This window comes from Heliangelus exortis, chromosome Z (genome assembly GCF_036169615.1).
Source record: "Heliangelus exortis chromosome Z, bHelExo1.hap1, whole genome shotgun sequence".
NCBI lineage: Eukaryota > Metazoa > Chordata > Aves > Apodiformes > Trochilidae > Heliangelus > Heliangelus exortis.
Window position 1 is genome coordinate 59,200,956 of NC_092454.1, and position 19,560 is coordinate 59,220,515.

Genomic DNA, 19,560 nt, shown 5'->3' on the forward strand with positions numbered 1-19,560 from the left:
CACTGCTCCCATTACAAGCTAGGAAAGGATGTCGCAGAGTGAGACATCAGCAAACTATCATTTTCCCAATGTGACCTCAGGCACTGACAAACACAAAGCATTTGTGAAATGCTATTGTTTACGTCTTCTAAATGTGAAGAATATTCATGTCTCATGTTTGCTTAAAAGGAGGATTATCTCTTGTATCATCATCATTTTGTATTTTGTGCACCATATTTTTAATTCTACACAAGATGAGCAGCCTGAGATGCTCCCTGATTTGTGAATGTGAGGAGGAATATGTGAGAATGAAGTGTCATTCTAATTATATTAGAAGTAGTCAGTTTTAAAGAAAGCTGACCTTCAAATTAATCTGTGACTGAAAATCATGAACTTAAAATTTCAGAAGTCTGTGGAGGTTTTGACCTGTATCAGTGTTTTTTTTGTAAATTAGTAGCATCTTGTTTAATAATATTTTCTATTTTTTCTCTATACTTTTGCTGTGTTTTTTAAATTACATGTTTTATGTTTATACTGGTGCCTTATAACGATGAGAAGGGATTTGATTGTGATGTCTTAAAATTTCTTGGCAGTTATTCAGAATAATGAAGCAGTATGTACATGTGATCTCAACGGGTCTCTTTTCTACACTCTACTTGTGTATTCACTGGATAGAATATATTTGCCCTCAAGTCCCTCTGTGTTTATTTCCCCAATCTGCTAAGATTGATAGGATCATACCCAGAAAGAAGTTTGAGAAAAATAATTGTAGTAAATTTCAGTAAGATGTGCTAGAAACTTCAAAATTTTCTGACTTGCAGTGGGGCCACTCAGTATCACAGAGATACACAGTGTTAGAGTAGCACAGACTTGCTTTATTAAAAAGTCTTGCCCAAGGCAACTCAGAATGTTGGGGTTTTTTTCCAGTACAGTAGCTTCAGTAATTTTTCAGATGCCAATCCCCATATATCCTTAAAGTATAAGAAAGAAAAAGTTAAATATACTTTTACTCCCTTTTTTCCTCACACCGATTTTGAAAAGTGGTATTTTCCTTGTTAGATATGCTAAATCAGTAATTATATGTAGACAGGGGTAAAAAGGGAGATGATATAGGCAGTTTATTTGAGTTTGATGCTGCATTTCCTGTCACTGTGGAAGAAAATACTAAAGAGTAACCTATCTGTGTTTGTGTATTTGCCATTTTTTTCCAGTTATCTGCAGCAGATGAAGCAGCTTTGAAAGAGCCAATCATTAGGAGGTTTGAGGAGGAAGGAAACCCTTATTATTCCAGTGCAAGGTGACATGTAATTTACCTTTCTAACACTTAATCATAATCACAGGAAATAGCAATAACATCTAAGTCTTGGTGTTGAATAGCAGAGCGGAGTGACCTGGAACAAAGTTTGTGTGGGATTTGCAGGAGTACAGCATAACAAGCTGTACAAATTTTTTCTGTCTTGTCTCTGAGATTCTGTAGTATGTACTGTTTCAGAAGAAGTCATGCACTTGCAGGAATTATTCTGCTGGTTTTGTAAGCAATGATACGTAGCATGGAATATATATTTAGTGTGTTTTATTCTGGTGAAGTTTGGTAACGTTCTCCTCAGTCTTTTATCTGATCACCTTTCTAAAGCCCATTAGACAGTGGTGGCTAGCCATGTGTTTAGGAAGAATTAATTCTAGTGGGATTCTGCAAGCAGAATAGGCCAGTGATAAAGGAGAGGTTTTGGGAAGACCTAAAGCCATTTGCAAATCTCAGGTCATGATCTTTGTGTGTGACTACACTGGATGATAGCAATTTGGTTAGGGCATTACCTGCTGGCTGCAGGCATATTCATGTGTTCTGAGGAGTCCTTCACATCATTTTGTGCCTAGGGTAATAGAATATTAGTAATGCCTAGGAACTAGTTAGGCTAATGAAGCAAGCTGGCATCCTGGGTTGTAACCTCTGGAAATGAGCTTGGAGGCTGTCTTGGCCTCTGATTGTCACTCTGCATCAGTGTCATCCTCTCTCATCCTGCACATTGTTCTGCTTGTAGTATATAATAGCTCAGCTGCTAATGATAATAGAGAATAACATATAATAACATGGTTTTGCTGTGTCTCTGTGGCTTCCCATTTTGCAGAAAGAGTGTTAGTCTCATACAGCTGTGGGGTTTGCTGTACATACTGTTTTGTGTAGCTGAATTAGAAATACTGAAAAATTTCTTACTTGGGAAGTCTGGAAATAAACTCAGTTCAGGGTGGGATACAATACATTTTGATGTGGGCATCATGGGCAGAAATTATGTAAATAGGTGGGTGCAAGACAGTCTGTCAATGTCGTAGAGATACCAATATGAGAAGTAGCCTTTTTGTCTAACTTGATACCTGCTCAATCTAATGTATGACAAATTTAATACAGCAGCAGTATATCATCAGTGATCTCCTTTGTGAATTGTTTATTATAATCTGAAGGAAGATATAAAATTAATGGCATAGGCGAATGGACTTAACTGAAATAATGGTACATGTGGGATCCATACTCATATTAATATTTTGTCAAATGAGTGCCTTAATTAAGTGGAAGCTCTTGCCATTTTAGCTTTGCCATTCTCAGTAGAATACATATCAAAAGACATTCTTCACCATGAGGGTGGTGAGATACTGGCACAGGTTGCCCAGGTAACCTGTGGCTCCCCCATCCTTGGAAGCTTTCAAGGCCAGGTTGGATGGGGCTTGGAGCAACCTGATCTAGTGGGAGGTTCCATGACTGGGGTTCAGAAGTAGGTGGTCTTTAAGGTATATTCCAGTCCAAACCATTCTATGATTCTATGAGCTAAGCAAATTTTAGTGTCACAGTCATATAGCATGTGGTTCATGGATTTAGGGAGGGTTTTAGTCCCATCACTGTTTGGTGTCTTTTTCTGGAAAAGGCCTGTGTGGGGACACTGAACTGACTCACAGATATGGTTTATTCATGTGTGCAACCCCCCTTGATACAGTGTTTTGGTGTGTTTATATGTAAAAATGAGGATAGTTTTGTGAAATCCTGATTTATTGTTGGCATGGACTTTCTGGGGGCACGCTGGTTTGACTTTTTTATATTTTTTTTTATGTTTTTAACCGATTTAAATTTCATAGGGTTTTTGGTGTCAGCTGTTAAAAACCTTTTGTGGTGTCTCTTTAAGGGTCAAGCCTAGTACCTTTGTCACAAAACCTTGTGCCCTGAGGCAAGAAGGAAAAATGGAAACACATATTATCATCTTTTATAACTGGATTTTAAGGACAATAGTTTTACACTGATACAATAACACATTTTAAAAAATTAGTCAAACTAATCTTGGTTTTAAAATTTTTTTTACTATTATTTTTCACTGGAGAACCAGTTATAGTCTTTTTGTACTCCTGAGAGGAAGTTTAACATTAAAATATTGATTATATTAGCAATATAAAACTTATCTTCTCTCAAAAGCCAACAGAACATTGTCAGTATTTACAGCATTATGTTGCTAATGTGCAAGAAAGTAGTTTTAATAAGCAGGAATAAATTTAGAATTTTAAAATTCAGAATCTAGATTTTTAATAATGCCCAGTTGGTTTTAAGCATGAAACTTGAGCGTTTGTGCTCTATGCTGAGCCACTGTTACCATGTTACCAGTTTACTATTCCATCTTATTTTACTATTCTGTGAAGTATGAGTTCAAATCCAGAAGGCAACTCAGGAAGTAGCCTAGAGGTGAGGAAGTGCCCTTAATGCTGGGTATCCTGTCCTACATTTTAAAAAAAATCAGGGTAGTTATGTAGATTTTGTTGTTCCTGGGGGTTGGAAGGAAAATAACATTTCACAGACCTGAGCTAGCTGAGACCTAGTGTGAGTTTTGGTTGCATATGTTTGGGTTCATATGATGAGCTAGTAAGCCCACCTGGGACATGAAGCCAAGCATCAGAGCCAAAGTCCTGCTGTGGTTCATCTGGCTAAAAGCAGCAGAAGTTAAATGCCTCTTTTTACTGATGTTTTAATGCCTCTCACTGACGTGCTAGTGAGAAAGTGTGTGACTAGCTCAGGTCAAGATGGTCCAGTCTGGTTTCTCTCACTCTTCAATCTATATAGGTTTATTCTGCATTGTCCAGGAGCTCTTGATTGCACTCTGCTATCTTGTAGAGGTGACGTAGTGTACCAGTAGATATTGATGTTTTCTGCCCTGATTTCATGCCTTCCTGCCAATATCATCACGTGTGTGCATTGTTCTTTCAGTTACTGATAATTCCATAGGCAAGGTGTCAGACTGCTAGCTCAAAAATTTCCATTACTGTGGAATAAGTGGCCCAAGCAGCAATGGAATTAAGTAGGATTGTAGTTTTTGCAGCAAGTAATGTACCTCAAGGAGGCATTTATCCACTTTGTACTTTGGAAGCAGCCCACTTGTCAGGCAGCATTAATTATTGGCAAGCATTTGCTATAGGTCAAGGAGAAGAAGTAACCTGTTCCTTTTGCTCTAAAGAATGCTTCCTGTGCAGTCCCAAGCATGATCTAAAAAACAAAACCAAAAACTAAACGAAAAAAACAGTTGAAGATCAATGAAATACCAGGGTGCTGTTTTGAAACTGAATCTGGATAGCCTTGGTTTTGTTACATGCTAACTAGATCTTTCCATCAAAAAGGCCAAAAAGAAAACTCAGTGTTGCATTTCTGAAAGAAAAGCATGGTAGATGGGTAGGAAGAGTGTTGTCTGCATTGCTGCTTGGATGCACCAGTTTGGAGGCTTCATCCTCTTACCCTCTTGTGTGGCATGTGGGGAGCAGCCTTCCACACCCCTCATGTCCATTGAGATTTGTGTCACCCTTCCAGTTTACTTCATTAGGGTTTTAATCAAGCTTTTAGCAGTAGTAATGAGATGGAAGGAAAATGCCTTAACGATCTTAAAACACAAGCGAATTTCCCTATTTACTCTGCTTATATAATTTTGCTTATGAATTATAACTTGTACAGGATGTCAATATTGTTCCCTGCAGTTTTATTTTCTAATCAAACTTTAATCAATTACTTGATTAGAACCTTCACAGTGAGCAGTCTTAATTAAAGGGAGTCATTAGGCAGCATCCTTTTTAATGAGTTATATTAATCTGCTTACAGGTTTCTGAAAGGATTTCAGTGATTTTCATCATAACAAATTACAAGAACATTTTACTTTTGGGGTCTTAATTTCGTTTACCCACAGTGTCTTGGTTACAAATATTTTATGACTGTAGTCATGACTCATGTTCTGGGGTTTTAATAGATAGTTTAATTATTCATGTTACATTCCAGTGGAGAATGCAGTTTTCTTTAAACAAAGAGAAGCAGAAGCCAGGGGTGATAGTATGAAGGCAGCTTGACTTCTGTGCAACATAAAATCTTTGTGGCTGTCAATATAAGTTAATTGTGTTACACAAAACCAAACCTGCTGTGAAAATGTGCTTAATGTTTTGAAGTGTTCATTACAGTTCTAGTTTGGAAGATACCTCATTAAGATACCTCACTCTTTTTTACTCAGTTCATCCCTACTCTCCCCAGGCTCTTAGCAGTCTTATTAAATATTTCTAAGAGGTGTGGATTCCATAATTCCATTTAATTGTCTTTCATAAATAAAAAAGTTCATTGCAAGTGTTTGTTAAAAGAAGTTGATACGCAGAAGAAGCAAAAGTGCTACAATCAAAACCCCAAAATTTGCTTTAAAATGGAAATTACTATATTTGACACTATTCTTACAGGGTTGGTTTTTTTCATCGTCCTAAGAAAACATAGGGATTGTAGTTGATACAGCCTCACAAACCTACTTTGCTTTTTATTCTTAAATGGATCTTCTCCATGCCTTTAGCAGAGTAATGTGACTATTTTCATCAAAACTAAATCAAGATCAAAAATACAAAAAGAAGGGGAAAAAAACCCATATGCATTAAACTTGAGTACTGAGTACTTCATGATGTTGAAAATATAGGAAATACTCTCTCTGACCCATTCTATCATGTTAGGTTATATGAACAACTATAGCCTCTATCTCGGGGAAAACCAAGAGATTTCAAACAATTCTTAAGGAGGTCTCAATCAAGTTATCTGTTGGTTATTTTTTACATTAAAACTTTTGATTGTTTTTGCTGTCAGGTAAGAACCACTCACTCTGAGTTTATTTTCACTGAACTATTGTTAAAGTATGCCAAAAAATTTAAGTGGGTTATTACTTTCAATTTAAAGGTACACTTAGGAAAGGAGTTACTCACAGGAAACAGACTTCAGGAGCTTACCACGTTATCCAGAACATATCAACAATTCTTGTATGTCTTCTCCAAAAAGAATCTGATGTAACTTTGTGCATCCTAGGATAGATACATGTACTTGTTGTAAAATTAAAAGTGTACATTGTCAGACTGTTAGTATTTTTATCTGTTTTTTTTTTATATATTAGTTTCACAGCAAATGGCAAAATAAAGATGGAAAACACTCAGATGCTTGATCTTATCAGAGTGTATTTATGTGGAGTTTGTGTTACTCTTTCTTCAGGGGGTGATATTGGCACTTTTAGTATTGCAAAAGGAGTGAAAAATATATAATTTCCTGTCTAATAGATCTTTTTCAATTAATCTTCAGACAATAGGAAATTTAAAGCTGGAAACTTCAGTTAGAAAGGAATGGCAATACTTTCTCTTAGTGGAATCAGTCTTAGCTCCCTATTCATGTCCCTTTCTTATATTTTAAAATTTTCCACAGACAAAAAAATTAAACATTAACCAAAACTGAAGGAAGTTAAAAAAAGATTGAAAAATGAGTCTGTCTGGGGAAAGACAGGATGGGGGAGCATCACTGTCTTAAACAAAGATACTGCATATGTATTGCAGACCCTGATGAAAATGCATGCTTATTGAAGCAAGATTGGGCTGCAATGAGTGGTGTGGTGTCTTGTGTAAATATATTACTGAGAGATATTAGTTATGTGATATTTACAGTTTTATGGCCTATTGTGGGTTTTGACTTGAATTTTATTTTGGGTAGGATGGAGCTGTCACTGGGAACTGTAATTCTTTATTTTATATCAAGGAGACTATTTACAGGTGTTTGTAATTTGGGGGGCTTGGGAATTTGGTAATTACTCATTCGTAATTTAATGACCATAAGACTGGTATTGGGCCTCAGTCTTCATGGCTGAGTTAAGAAAGAGATCATCTTACAGTTGTTCAGAAATGGACTTTAGAAAAAAAAATTTACTTGGGCTTTCATAATGGTTAAAGAACAAGTGCTTGTATCACCCCTATCTGGCAGCTGAACCAGCCTGAGCAGAATAAACAATGATGTGACATAGTCCTTAAAATACCAGCATTCCTAATGGAAACACAAAGATCACTGACTGGAAGTCATTTTCCACAGGAATACTAAAAAAGAAAGAGGATCTCTTCTCTCTAAAGGAATGACTTCAGATTTAAATTGAGTATGCAGTCTCTTGTTTAAAATACGTAGACCTTATGTTCTTCATATATCCAAAATTTATACTTTGTTCTAGAAGACAAACTCCACAAAATAATGCACACCAGTCTATTTCATTGATGAATAAAGTTATTCAGCTCCATGGCTTCAAGTGTAGTTTAGCCAGAGTCCACTTTCTTTAGTATAATTGTTTCCAACTTCACTTACTTAAAAATCTACCCATTGTATATATTAATTTCCTCTAATTATAATTGTTTGATTGTTGTTTTTTTTTTTTTATTTCTAGACTATGGGATGATGGAATTATTGATCCAGCTGACACAAGACTGGTTTTGGGCCTCAGTCTTAGCGCAGCATTAAATGCACCTACGAAGAAGACAAAATTTGGGGTTTTCAGGATATAAACTTAATCATGTACTTATAGATGTACCTCTGTATATTTAAATCAGGGCTGAAGAGTAAACCAACAACAATATTAAAATGACAAAAAAAGATTTGTACTATGCCATTTTTCATTAAAATGTCAGTTATTTTTTTAACTGGGTTATCACAATCAGTGCTTCAGTGTTTTGATACAGTCCTTGTGTGACACTGCAATGCATGAATAAACTTCAAGTTCTAGCATTGCATTTAATTTTTGACAGGAAACCATTGATACTATCTCTTATATAAATAAATCTGCAAAATAACCTACATATTTGGTGTTTATCAGCTCCTTTATTTTTTTTATTATTCTTCATGTGTCTTCTATAAATGCAAAATATATTAGTAATAAAAAAAAAACCAAACAAACCAAACAACCCACTTTTGCTAGTAAATATTTTTTGCAAAAGAGAAAGGACAGGCAGGGAGTTCAACACATCATATAATTAGAGATTTCACACAGCTGTTGGCACTTTGGCCTTTCTCTGGCTTTCATTCAAAAAGCATTGCTCTCCTGTGCTGTTCCCCTCAAAACAACAGGAGAACCTGATGGGTGGATTAGTGTTTTATGGATAAGTTGGGGAGCATATGCTGGTATCTGTGGGAGCTGCAGGCTGCTGATGGCACTTCTGAGGACAGTAGTTGGCTGCAAAGGTGTTTCAAATCTTGATAAGTGATCCTTCTGGCAATTCTGGTTTCACAGAGACACATGGATCAGTGCTTCACCCAGAGCACGCCCCTGAATCACACTGACTTTAGGCTATGGAGATGCTGGAGTCCTTTCATTAATCTTATTTATATATTGTAGTTTCTTGTGGTATAATGTTTTTTCAATAATTCAGCATCTGTCATTTCATTTGTTCTCTTCAGAAATAGAACCTTGTAGAAACTAAATGCTTGGCATGTAGTGCACCTCAAATAAAAAGGTAAATACTAGCTAGGTAGGTGTTCTAGCTGGGACTAGGAGGTGATTTTATCTGGTTTTGCCCTACAGGAGCCCAGATAACCATTGTCAGAAATATTCTTGAGTGAGAACCAAATCCCAGGTAACAACATACATGGATGGATGCCCTACCCTGTGCTGGCCTACTGGGAGAAGAAAGATGGGCAATGGAAGCAGTCATCCTGGAGAACATGCTAGCTGTAGTCTTCTTAGGCTTCTGTGGCAGAGGAGCTCCCCTTGGACCCAGGAGAGGGAAGGAAGGTCTGTTGGCTACTTACCTCTCAGGTGCATCTCAGGCACATGCAGAAGTGAAAATTCATTATTTGGAATGGGGATTTTCAGAATATAAGACAGACAGCCCAGCATATGTTGGTATCCGAGATCTCTGGTACTCCTCTACATGGAACTAGGAGACCAGTTTTCTCTCTCATTTTGCTGAGAAGTCTATCCAAAACCAGATGTATTCTACACCACTAGAAAGATTACTTCTGTAGGTCTGCACATGTGTAATCTCACTCTTGTGCTCATGTGTATGTTCTTAGTATATTAAATACATATTTAACAGAGAGTAATAGTTTAAAATACTGCAAAAATACTGCAAAAAAATGTGGTTTTGGGCCTCTAATTCATCTTCTTGTCTCACTGCACAAATCTGAAAGCATTAGGCATGGACCTGAGATTTCTTCATCCTGCAAGTATAGTGGCACTGTTTATGGTTGCTGGGCATCAAAATGCCTTTAAAGACCTGTTGAAGCAGCCAAGAGTGCTTCTCATAGCACCTAGGCTGAGATGGTGAATTCAGGATGGATCATAAAATCCCAGCCATTGATATTTTTCCCTCTTTATTCTCATGAAAACAAGGAAGGTACTGGGAAGCACTGGGAGCAACAATGTGGTCACCAACGAAAGTTTGTGGCAGTTTGCATAACAAACATCAAGAGCAGAGAGCCTGGTACACAGTCATTGTGAGGCTTGTGTGCCTGCTTCCAAGGCTGAAATGAGATGTGGCCAGTGCACATCCTCTGCCATAGCTCTGCCTGCAGAAACAGAGACTATAAATGTAGTTTCTGAGAAGCCACCAATTTTGGGGTTAGCTTAATGGGGATTTTGTATTTTGCCTCAGTGTTTGTGTTGGCATTTGTGTATGTATTGTACTTGTTAGAACCCATCTTTTATTTAAATGGCATTTTTCAATCTGTTGCTCATGAAGATTAATTGGTATCTGCCGATGAAACAGATGTTATCGTTCAAGTATGCCTCTGGACACTGTTATTGCTTCAAATGTGGCAGAACTCTAATTTATCTTAGATTTTTCTCACTGCTCCGGGTTTCAGCCAAAGAAAAGTCTTGATTCAGAAAACTAATCATGGTATATTATGTTAACTTTTTTTTTAAAACTGAGGTTGATATATTAAGGCAATTCAATAAAGCCCACTGCTTTTCAGCAAAGCCCTAAATTGTCCACTTAAAGCCAGGTGTCCACTTTCATGGCTCTGATTCAGTAGTGCACATGAACAAATGCTTAACACTAAGCTCTGTGGTCTAGTAGTCATAAAATTCATCCAACTTGTTGTCTACATCAAACCAAAACTAAAACACATAAATACACTGCATCCGTTCAATGGATACTCCATTATTTTGACACCAGTGTCAACAGAAACCTCAGTATTTTCTGGCTTTTAGAAGTACTTTCAGTTAATTGATCGTGATGGAAGAGTGTGATTATGAAAATCATATACTGTGTACAGCTTCAAAAACTATCCATCTGACATCCAGATGCTGTGTCCAGTTTGGACCTACTCTGCAGTAACATTTTTTTGGAGAAGGAAAGTTAACTTTGAGAAGTTTGCATTAATGTATAGCTACAACTGAGCCCTGTCTCTGAGGTCTGATGGTATTTCATGTACATTGTCTGGAGCTCTGAGCTCTGTAGTGCCACAGACTCCCCTAATTTCAGAGCCAGTTGTCTTATGACTTGCTGCTGATGCTGTCTAAAAGTACCTGTCTTTTTGTGGCTGTTTTTATACCTTGACACCATAATGCTCCTTGACATGGTAGCTTCTGACACTCTTATTCGATATTCGACAATCCTGCATCCTACAACTTTTTTTACCTCCTAGAGCTGGCAAGAAATTCTGCAAGAATGGTTAAATTGGGAACAGGTCACAATGATGGCTGCAGAAACAGTGTGATACAGACATTAATGGGCACAGAAATGTACAGTTCTGTGGGTGCCTGTAGCCAGACAGTTAGAAACAATTTTGGAATAGAAATTTGCAATGTCCTCCACATTCAACAGTAATTTTACTAGGGCAACTAACAAATCCAGCTTTTTACTGGAAGAGTGAGTTGGAAAGAAAACAGTGATGTTTTGTGATCATCCCTGTAGTGTTTTATTCCTATGTGAGTAATTGTCATAGTACAAAATATGGCTTAAATTTTTATTCAGGCTTGACAGACGTTGTTTTGAAGTAGAATAGACAGTATATCTGCCTCTCCATATGAAGTGTTCTGTTTTTCTTGGCCTGTGTTATTTCTTGGCTGAAAGAAACCTTTTCTAAAAGTCTGTCACTCTAAGTACTTCACATATCTACGTTTTCGCTCCAGCCTGGAATGGAGCATTTTCTATGAGTGGTTCACCTCTAGCCTGGAGTCTGACATCTGACATCTTGGCTTTCCCTGTGGCAAAGGGAGACTGAAGGATTTATGCAAAAGCACCAGAGGATCTCTACTCTGAACAGCAATTACAAATGAGACCTCTGCTGGATGTGATAATGAATAGGAGTGTGTGGGAGGAGGTAACAGCAAGAGGTGAACAAGCAGCTCCAGAGGCAAGCAACATGATAGTCAGAGAGATCAGGGTCTTTTATATTGCCTTAAACAAAATAGTCATGCTGAAAATTACCTGTTAGGCCACACTTCTCTTGGTCCCTTTAAGCACTGTCTTTCTCTTTGGAAAAACATGTCTTTGGTCCTGTTCAATTTTTAAATTTTTTTTTCCTCCTCTCATGTTGCTTTGCCTTTTCAGACTGCTCCTAGCTCCTCTTACAGGTGACCAGCTAGTAGATTTCTGCTAACGAGGCCTGTTAAATTCTTCCTTCTCCAGTCCAGCTCTTGCTGTTGCTGGCCGGAGTGCAGAAGCATCTCCATGCTACTGTGGAGTCTCTTCACAGGCAGACCCTGCTTGCTGCCTCCTTGTCTCCACAGCCATCACACCAGAAGACCAGATGTCTCGTGCCAGCAAAGCTGCTGTTCAGCTCTCCCAGTCTGGCCCAGACTTGGCCCAGAGATGTGAGCCTGTAGAGGTCTGAGCACTGCCCCTCCCCTGGTATGCTCTCCTTGGCACACCAGTGCTTTCAGTGAGGGAAGCTGCTCCTGTCTTCCTCCTGCCTCCACTCTGACCATGAGGCTTGGGCAGGTTTGGGCTTGCCAGGAAGCTTTTTTGGCAATGTTGTTGATGAACATGGGGCTACCAGGTTTACAGAGCTCAGTAGAAAGGTCTGAATGGAGATTGGGTGCAATGATGCTAGATCTCCTTTCAGTGACTGTGCTTTTTTGCTTCCTCAGAAGGAGGTGACCCCATTTCACACACAGGTTGTATGATGCTCAGTGAGCACCTGTTCAGCAGTGTGGCATTTTGCATCAGGCACCTTTTTACAGTTCTGATCTAAGTACTAGCAATTGCTTTTATGCTGGACCTTTTTATGCTGCTCCTTACTTTGCTCTCTATGGCCCAGAGCCTTCTCACCCTGCAGGCAGACCCACCTGCCCTCATTCAAACATTCTATCCTCATCAGCTGGTTGCTCACCATCTCTATCTTCACCCTGTCCCTGACTCCTTCGGGTTAATCCTCCTATCCTGGCACATCCTTCCACCACACCGCGAGTTAGTCAGCCCACAGGCTACTAACTCTCCTTTTGTGATCCCTGGATCCCCAGATCCAGGCCTTGTCTCCCTCGTGTCTCAGCTTCCACTTGCTTCCCCAGGTGTCAACCAGCCTCACTCTCCCTTTTCCCTCTCGACCCCCATGGTTGAGGGAAGAGCCTCCCACTCAACACGGGGGCAACCGGACCCTTCTCCGCGGACAAGGCACAGGATGTGCCGGCAGGCAAGGCCACTTTGCTCGCTCTCAGAGAATGTTCCGCTGCTGGTGGCAAACCGAGCCGAGCGGATCTGATCCGAGCCGGGCGGGCCCGAGCCGCGGGGGGCGCTGACGCACGGCGGGGCGGGCGCGGCGCTATAAAGGCGGCGGCGCGGCGCGGGTCGGCAGCACCATGGAGAGCTGCCGGGCGCTGGCGCTCTGCGCTGTGGTGGCCACGCTGCTGCTGAGCACTCGCGGGCAGGGGCCGGAGGGGCCGGACACGGACCCGCCGCGCCCTGCCCGAGACCTGGGACCCCCCGGCGGAGCCTCCCGAGAGAAGGAGCTGGTGGGGCAGGGGGCCGGGGGTCGGGGCGGGGGGCGCCTTCCGGGAGGGCTCGATCTGACGGGGGCTGTGGGGTCTCTCGGCAGATCGAGGCTCTGCAGGAGGTGCTGGAGAAGCTGAAGAGCAAGCGGATGCCGCACTTCGAGAAGAAGTTCGGGCAGGTGCCCATGGTGAGTGCCCCGGCGGGGTGGGAGGGGACGGGACGGGACGGGACGGAGCATTGCCCTCACTGTCTGCCGCCGCCCGCAGTGCGATGCCGGGGAGCAGTGCGCCGTGAGGAAGGGGGCCCGCATCGGCAAGCTCTGCGACTGTCCCCGGCGGACTTCGTGCAATTCCTTCCTCCTCAAGTGCCTGTAAGCAGGGGCGCCCCGGGTCAAGCCGCCGGGAGCGCAGGCACCGACCTCTCCCCGCCCCGACGTGCCGGCCCGGGGCAGAGGCGGCGGCTTCCCGCGGCTCCTCAGCACGAGAAAGGCAGCGAGAAGCCCCCGCGTAGCCCATGTAACGCCGTCCGTGACATCCGACATCCGTGGAGCTGTGTTCTTTCTCTCCTCTCCCTTCCTCTCCTTCCCCTCTTTACCCGTTTGATTTTTGGCCGTCCAGGAAAAACCCAGCCCGTGCCTTGCGGAGTAGAGATGCCGGTACCGGGAGCGGTAGAGTGGTGCCGGCGCAGAGACGAGCCATTCCTGGGAGCGGGGCTGGCCCCGTGTCATGCCCCGGAATGCCCGGCTCCTTCCCGAGGCGAGGAACATCAATCCGCTGCCGGCCGGAGAGGCTGGGACAAGGGGATCCCCTGGGTGGTTGAGGGGTGGGGGGTGGATGTGTTCCGAGCACCCTGACCCCCTTTCTCTTGCACCGCAGCTGCGAGGGCCCAGTTTGGCACAGCGCGGGGGGAGCGGGGCGCAGACGGCAGGCGGGTTGGCTCCGGACCGGCAGCTTCGGACCGAGCCCGGCCGCATTAGCCCTGCCCCGGAGAACGTCCGGCTTGGGAAAGTCTCTGCGTTTAGGGGTCTGGCAGTACCTGAGCTGCGGGGCGCTGGAGGGAGGGGTAAATCGGTTGCTTTAGCAGAGCCACCACGGAGAGAAAGCTGTCTGGATCCGTTGCAAACAACCAGGGGATATCCTAGTCACCTAAACCAAATTGCTCACGTTTCTACAATGAACTGATGTATAGAAATATGTCTGTCCTCCACAGGTACCGTGTGCATTTCAGTAAATTCATAATGTGTTTTAATCCTTTGTTTGTCTCTGATAATAAAGTCACTGTTCTGATGAAAGTGTTTTGGAAGAAGTTTTAATTTCACACGTGGGAATCCCTAGCACTTGGAGGGAGATGCTGCAGGTTACTCCAAAATTACTGCAGCCACCTGCATTACTTCATGCTTTAGCCAGGCTGTCTGCTGGGGCAGAACAGGGATGGAAGGTGACGTCTGTGTTTTCTGGTGCTGTCTTGGCTAATGGCTGCTCCCTGCACTACAGGTGCAAAAAGGGACCAAGAGGAGCAGACACTTTGCACCTCGGGTTTTCCCTTGGGAGAGGACAGCATTCATCTCAGCTGCAGGCAACATGGGGTGGGGGGTGGCAACCTCTGTGAGCTTCATCATCTTTGCTGCTCTGTGATTTATTCCCATGAAAGAGAGACCACTGAAGGAACCTCTTGCCTCTCCCTGTGTCACAATTCATCTATCAGAGGCCATGCTAGAGTCAGCTCTTACCCTTACCAGCAAGGACATGAGGGTCTGCATAGGCCAAGGCAGACAGGGGGGCAAAGCACTCCTCCAAACAGCCTTCATATTTGATGCTGGAGAGAGCACACAGTGAGAAAACCAGACACTTGTGATAAAAAAAGAAAATTCTGTAAGGCACTTGATTTACTTCTGAAGAGTAAGAGAATCTGAGCAAGACTGCCTGGAGCAAGTACAGAAAACCTGAGTGCAAAAAGACTCTTTCAACTGTTTGCTTTATTACTGTTATTGGTAGTATTGTTATTATAGGGCTTATTGTTGGATTTTTCTGTTTAGTTTTGTACTTTTGTTGGGTCTTGTTTTTTTCTGCTAATGTTTTTTGGTTGGTTGGTTTTTTTTGGTGGTTTCTTTTGTTTGTTGTTTTGTTGGGGATTTTTCCCTCTCAGGACAGGGATGAGATCTTCTAAGCCCAAGAGAAAGAGCAAATAAGTGGCAGGTGGAAGCATTCAGAGAATGTGTGAAGGCTGGGAGCACCAGGCTATGGGGCTGGGGGATGCTGTGCACAGGAGAGGCAGTAGGGCTCTGGGAATATGGGGGGCATGAGGTGGCAAAGTATAGCAGGAGCCATCGTGCAAATGGTGGGAACACTGTTCAGGGTGGACTTTACACAGCAAAAGGGCTGTGAAGTGAGTGGGGATGGAGCAATGGGATTTTCCAGGCAGAGCTGATGACCAGCTGTGACTGCAATTTTTGTGCCTGTGGGTGGGTGCTGAGCTGTGGAGGAGAGGTGTGACAGTGCATTCACAGGGCTGGTGGCCTGTGTGAGGTTTTGTAAATTGAAAACTGCTTCTGGATGTCTTTATGGTATTTGCCAGAGACACCATAGAGGCATTTACTGCTAAGTTCTTGAGGAATAATGAAATAATTTTTATAGAAACTGGGTTTCGTTCCCCTCTGCTCCTACAATAAGGACATATTTAGGGACTGAATGCTTCCAGGCATGGAGCTCATAGGCTTTTTGGTGGTCTCCTCAGCACTGAGCCCAGCCCCAGATACCACAACCATCCCAACGAACCATCTCCAATGTAGATCATATCAGTATGTAACATTTTTGCTGACAGTTTATTTACACAAAACTGTATTGAGGCATAAAATAAGGGACTAAAATACATCAAGAACGGTTCAACTTGTGTGTTAGTATTATAGCTCTTTTTTTGTCTGATCACAGTGCTCAAAATTATAACTGTAGTTTAACAAAAGATCACTATTTTAAAACTAAATCCTAACTTAGGAAAACTGTGATTTACGGTTCGCCTGCACCATATTATGAGAATACTCCCTGCAAGGCTGTGCACCAGCCTAAGGGCTCTTACCACTTTGATTATACTCATGACCACTTTCATTACATTACAGATGAGGAAGGAAACCTGGGCTGTTAACAATCAGCATAGACTTGGCATTTGTTTACTTTTCATGATGCCACAGGGTGCCAGTCTCCAGTTCCCCAAAGCCCTGTCCTGAACCCTGTGGGGTGATGTGCCAGCCTGGACAGTCCCCAGAGAGATACCTGATGCCTGCTGCCCTGCCTTGCTCTCTGGGGTCTGGCTGTGTGGCTCTGCCCTACCACCCCGAGGGCAGCCCCTAATGGTCCCAGTCACCAGCAGCCCCCCCAGGATGGATCCACGGGTGCTGTAAGAGCTGGACAGCTGTGCTGTCAGAGGTGTACTCCAGGAGAAACACAGTGTCAATACCATTCAACATCTCTCCAAAGAGAACCATGCAGGAAACACCACAGGGATGAATAGCTCCACACACCAGGACAGGGTCTCTTGGACCAAGTGGGAAAGCTCAGTCCTACTACACAGCTGAGGACCGTGCAGTTCAACAGGACCTTAAGGTGGCCTTGTAGAGGTCTTTATGTCTTGTTGGCAAAGGGCCTGGGTTTTGCAGTTACCATTTTTTATGCACCAAAAAGAAAGAGAGAGGGGGCAGAACATCTCTCACCCAGTTCCCCACAGGGGCTGATCCAGAGTACTAAGTCAGTGTTGAGATCAACATCAAGGACACTTTCCTCAACAGACTGATGGATGAAACAAGAGGACAATTATGCAGATGGAAGAAAGCAGGACAACCATCCAGAGCAGCTTGTGGAGAAACCACATGCCTAATGCCATGGTTCTGAGCTATCTGAGCTGGTTCTGTCCGGGTGCTATAGTTTGGAGAAAAGCTAATGGATCCCTGCGCCTAGACTGGGCACCTATGAGAAGAGAATGCAAGGCTGTCTTAATCAGGATCAGTGAGGAAGCCAGGGAACATGCTTACACCTCCAAGTGACATCACTTATCTTAGTGCCCAAAAAAAGCACAGGAGATTTCGAGAGTTATTCTTGGGTTTAGATAGCAGAGAGGGCTGAAAGAAAGTTTGGACTCAATCCTATGGTTCAGAAATAATGAGTTTATTGATTATGAAGTAAAACCTCATCTGTCTCGACTGTCAACCCATTAGAATTCAAACACAGTAAATCTGCTTGCCTGCTGGCAACACCATTTCAAGACTTTCCTTTTTTATTTGCTCTTCCAGCTGGAAAGAGATGTGAAGAGAAACCTACTGGAATACTGGCTGGCAGGCCCCTGCTTTTTGTGTAGCAGGCTGACCAGCAGCTTCTGCTGGCCCCTCTTGCCAGGGGATCAACTGCTGTGGCCTGGGCTTCTCATGAGCTTCTTAGGGCTTCTGACAGCTCTCAGGAACAACAGCACAGGCGTTCTGGGGAGGCAATTCCTGCCCTGATGCACCACGGGCTAAACAGGAGGTGGTGTCTCCCTCAGCTCTGATCCTCAGAGCCAGATGGGTCCATGTTCCTCAGCAGCAGGAGCTCTGCCTATTTCTGCCCCAGCAGACGTCTGGCACCCCAGGCGAGGATGTTTCCTGCAAGAGCAAGGAAACCTTAGAAGCAGCACTGGACTGGTTTCTCTGAGCACACAAAGCCTCTGCTGCTGCTGTGAACACTCCCTGGAGAGGATCAGCAGGGCAGGGCAAGATCTGGGGCAGCCTGACAAGGCACACTCCCTTTCAGAAGCCACAGACATCATAGTCTGAGCTGCACTTTCAGCTGTTCACTTGCCAGTTTTCCTGTTGCAGTGTTTATGACTTCATGGCACACAGGGGCGCACTCACCCCTGTTTAAAAAGAGATTTTTTTTTTTTTTTTTTTTTTTTTTTTCTTTCCAGCAGGTGGCCCAGGAAGAGAAGCCGGCACTTCGCGCTGTGACAGACCTCTGCTGGTGCAGATGTGCCAAGGCAGTTGGGATGTGGCTGCCGAAGAGCATCTTCTGTCCAGACTCTGGTGGCTGAGGAGGAGGTGGCACCTTTTCCCAGCTGATACAGGGAAACAAGCCTGGTGAGGGAGTACCTCACATCTCCTGAGAGGCAGCATTCCTAGGAAAGATACCATGGATCTCAGGAGAGACAGGCCTCCTCAAAAACATGGGGTTCAGCAATGGTAGCATGTCAGAGCAAATCTTACAATTAGCTCACTACTGTACTGCTTATGGTGATTTCTCAACAGCAGTTCTGCTAAGTCATGCAGAAAGCACATGCTTTCCCCTCTTTAGAAGACATGTAGTTTCAACAAGCTTAATGAAATAACACATCAAAGAAGTAGAGGCAACATAAGTGACATTACATTGTCTTCCTGTTCCCTGAGGGCGTCTGAAAAATTGCCTGGAATCTCCTCACCCTTAGGTGGCTGCTGTCTCTGCTGTGCCACATCAGGCAAAACTCATCAGGATGGGCTCCTGCAATGTTGCCATCTGTACTGGGCCAAATGCATTGAGCAAGGGGAACCTGCTCCCATTGGTGGTGCTGGTGGAGGTAAGGATAAGATATACTGAATTCACCGACCAGATGCACCAATCTGGGCCCATCAGAAAATTTGTTTTGAGTTACCTTGCTGTCTTCTCTCTTGACTGCTTGTGGAAGAGCTTTTTGTAAGAGCAGTGGCATGGATGCAGCTGCTTCCACGGAAGAAAGTGTCAGGAGTCAGAAGGGATGGTTTATGTTTCTTCTGCCCCCTTGTGGCTTTACCTGTGCTGGTGCAGTTCCTTATTAAATACTGTGTCAAAGAATTTGGGATGGAGACTGCTTGCCTTTTAAATCCCTCAGGTAAGGAGTCACCAGTACCCATGGACAGGTCCACAGGTACAAACAAAGGATCATCACAGGTTGGGGCTGCTGATCCTTTTTCCTTAACGTGTTACTGCATCTGTGAAAAGCCTGAGTGTTCAAGATACTGTGGCAGTATTTTCCTGCTAAAAGACTTCCCAAAAGTTCAGAGATATATTTTGTCACTGAAATTCAAAGCAGATGCTAATCATCTGTCCTCCACATGCACATCATGCAAAGGCTGTGAGAGTGATGATTTGAGCTGAAGGGCATTCCTGATGGGTCTGGAAACAGAACATTGCTCCCTCAACTCAGCCATCCCCCAGTCTGTGTTTTGCCGTGACCTCTGAAGATGAATATGCAATGAAGAAAAATGCTTTTCAGTCACAACTGATAGTGTTAGTGCTGTCAGTGCCCTGTTTTGCACTTGTGTTAATCACAGTTGGCTCTGTCCAGAACTGTTCACTCTTCAAGGTCTAGACCTTGCCTTCTGAAATATGCTGCTTGTGT

At 43.1% G+C, this 19,560-nt stretch overlaps 2 protein-coding genes across 3 annotated transcripts in view; both read left to right on the forward strand.

Annotated features, from left to right (window-relative positions):
• MCCC2 (methylcrotonyl-CoA carboxylase subunit 2) overlaps window positions 1-8,112 on the forward strand; it is a 35,517-nt gene extending 27,405 nt beyond the window's left edge. For both annotated transcript variants that reach the window (XM_071731913.1, XM_071731912.1), the window contains 2 exons: window positions 1,191-1,276; window positions 7,704-8,112. In XM_071731913.1, the coding sequence (XP_071588014.1) occupies window positions 1,191-1,276; window positions 7,704-7,821 (204 nt within the window). In that variant the 3' untranslated portion in view covers window positions 7,822-8,112. The remainder of the gene's footprint in view (window positions 1-1,190; window positions 1,277-7,703) is intronic.
• A 4,946-nt stretch (window positions 8,113-13,058) lies between these two features.
• CARTPT (CART prepropeptide) lies at window positions 13,059-14,469 on the forward strand. Its single transcript, XM_071730943.1, has 3 exons — window positions 13,059-13,211; window positions 13,295-13,378; window positions 13,458-14,469. Exons 1-3 carry the CDS (start codon window positions 13,059-13,061, stop codon window positions 13,563-13,565), a joined length of 345 nt encoding a protein of 114 aa, XP_071587044.1. The 3' UTR covers window positions 13,566-14,469.
• The last annotated feature ends 5,091 nt before the right edge of the window (window positions 14,470-19,560 follow it).

Coding starts and splice junctions, on each gene's coding strand:
- CARTPT (XM_071730943.1), top strand. CDS start 13,059: ATGGAGAGCTGCCGGGCGCTGGCGCTCTGCGCTGTGGTGGCCACGCTG. Junction 13,212..13,294: donor CCTCCCGAGAGAAGGAGCTG/GTGGGGCAGGGG, acceptor GTCTCTCGGCAG/ATCGAGGCTCTGCAGGAGGT. Junction 13,379..13,457: donor AGTTCGGGCAGGTGCCCATG/GTGAGTGCCCCG, acceptor CGCCGCCCGCAG/TGCGATGCCGGGGAGCAGTG.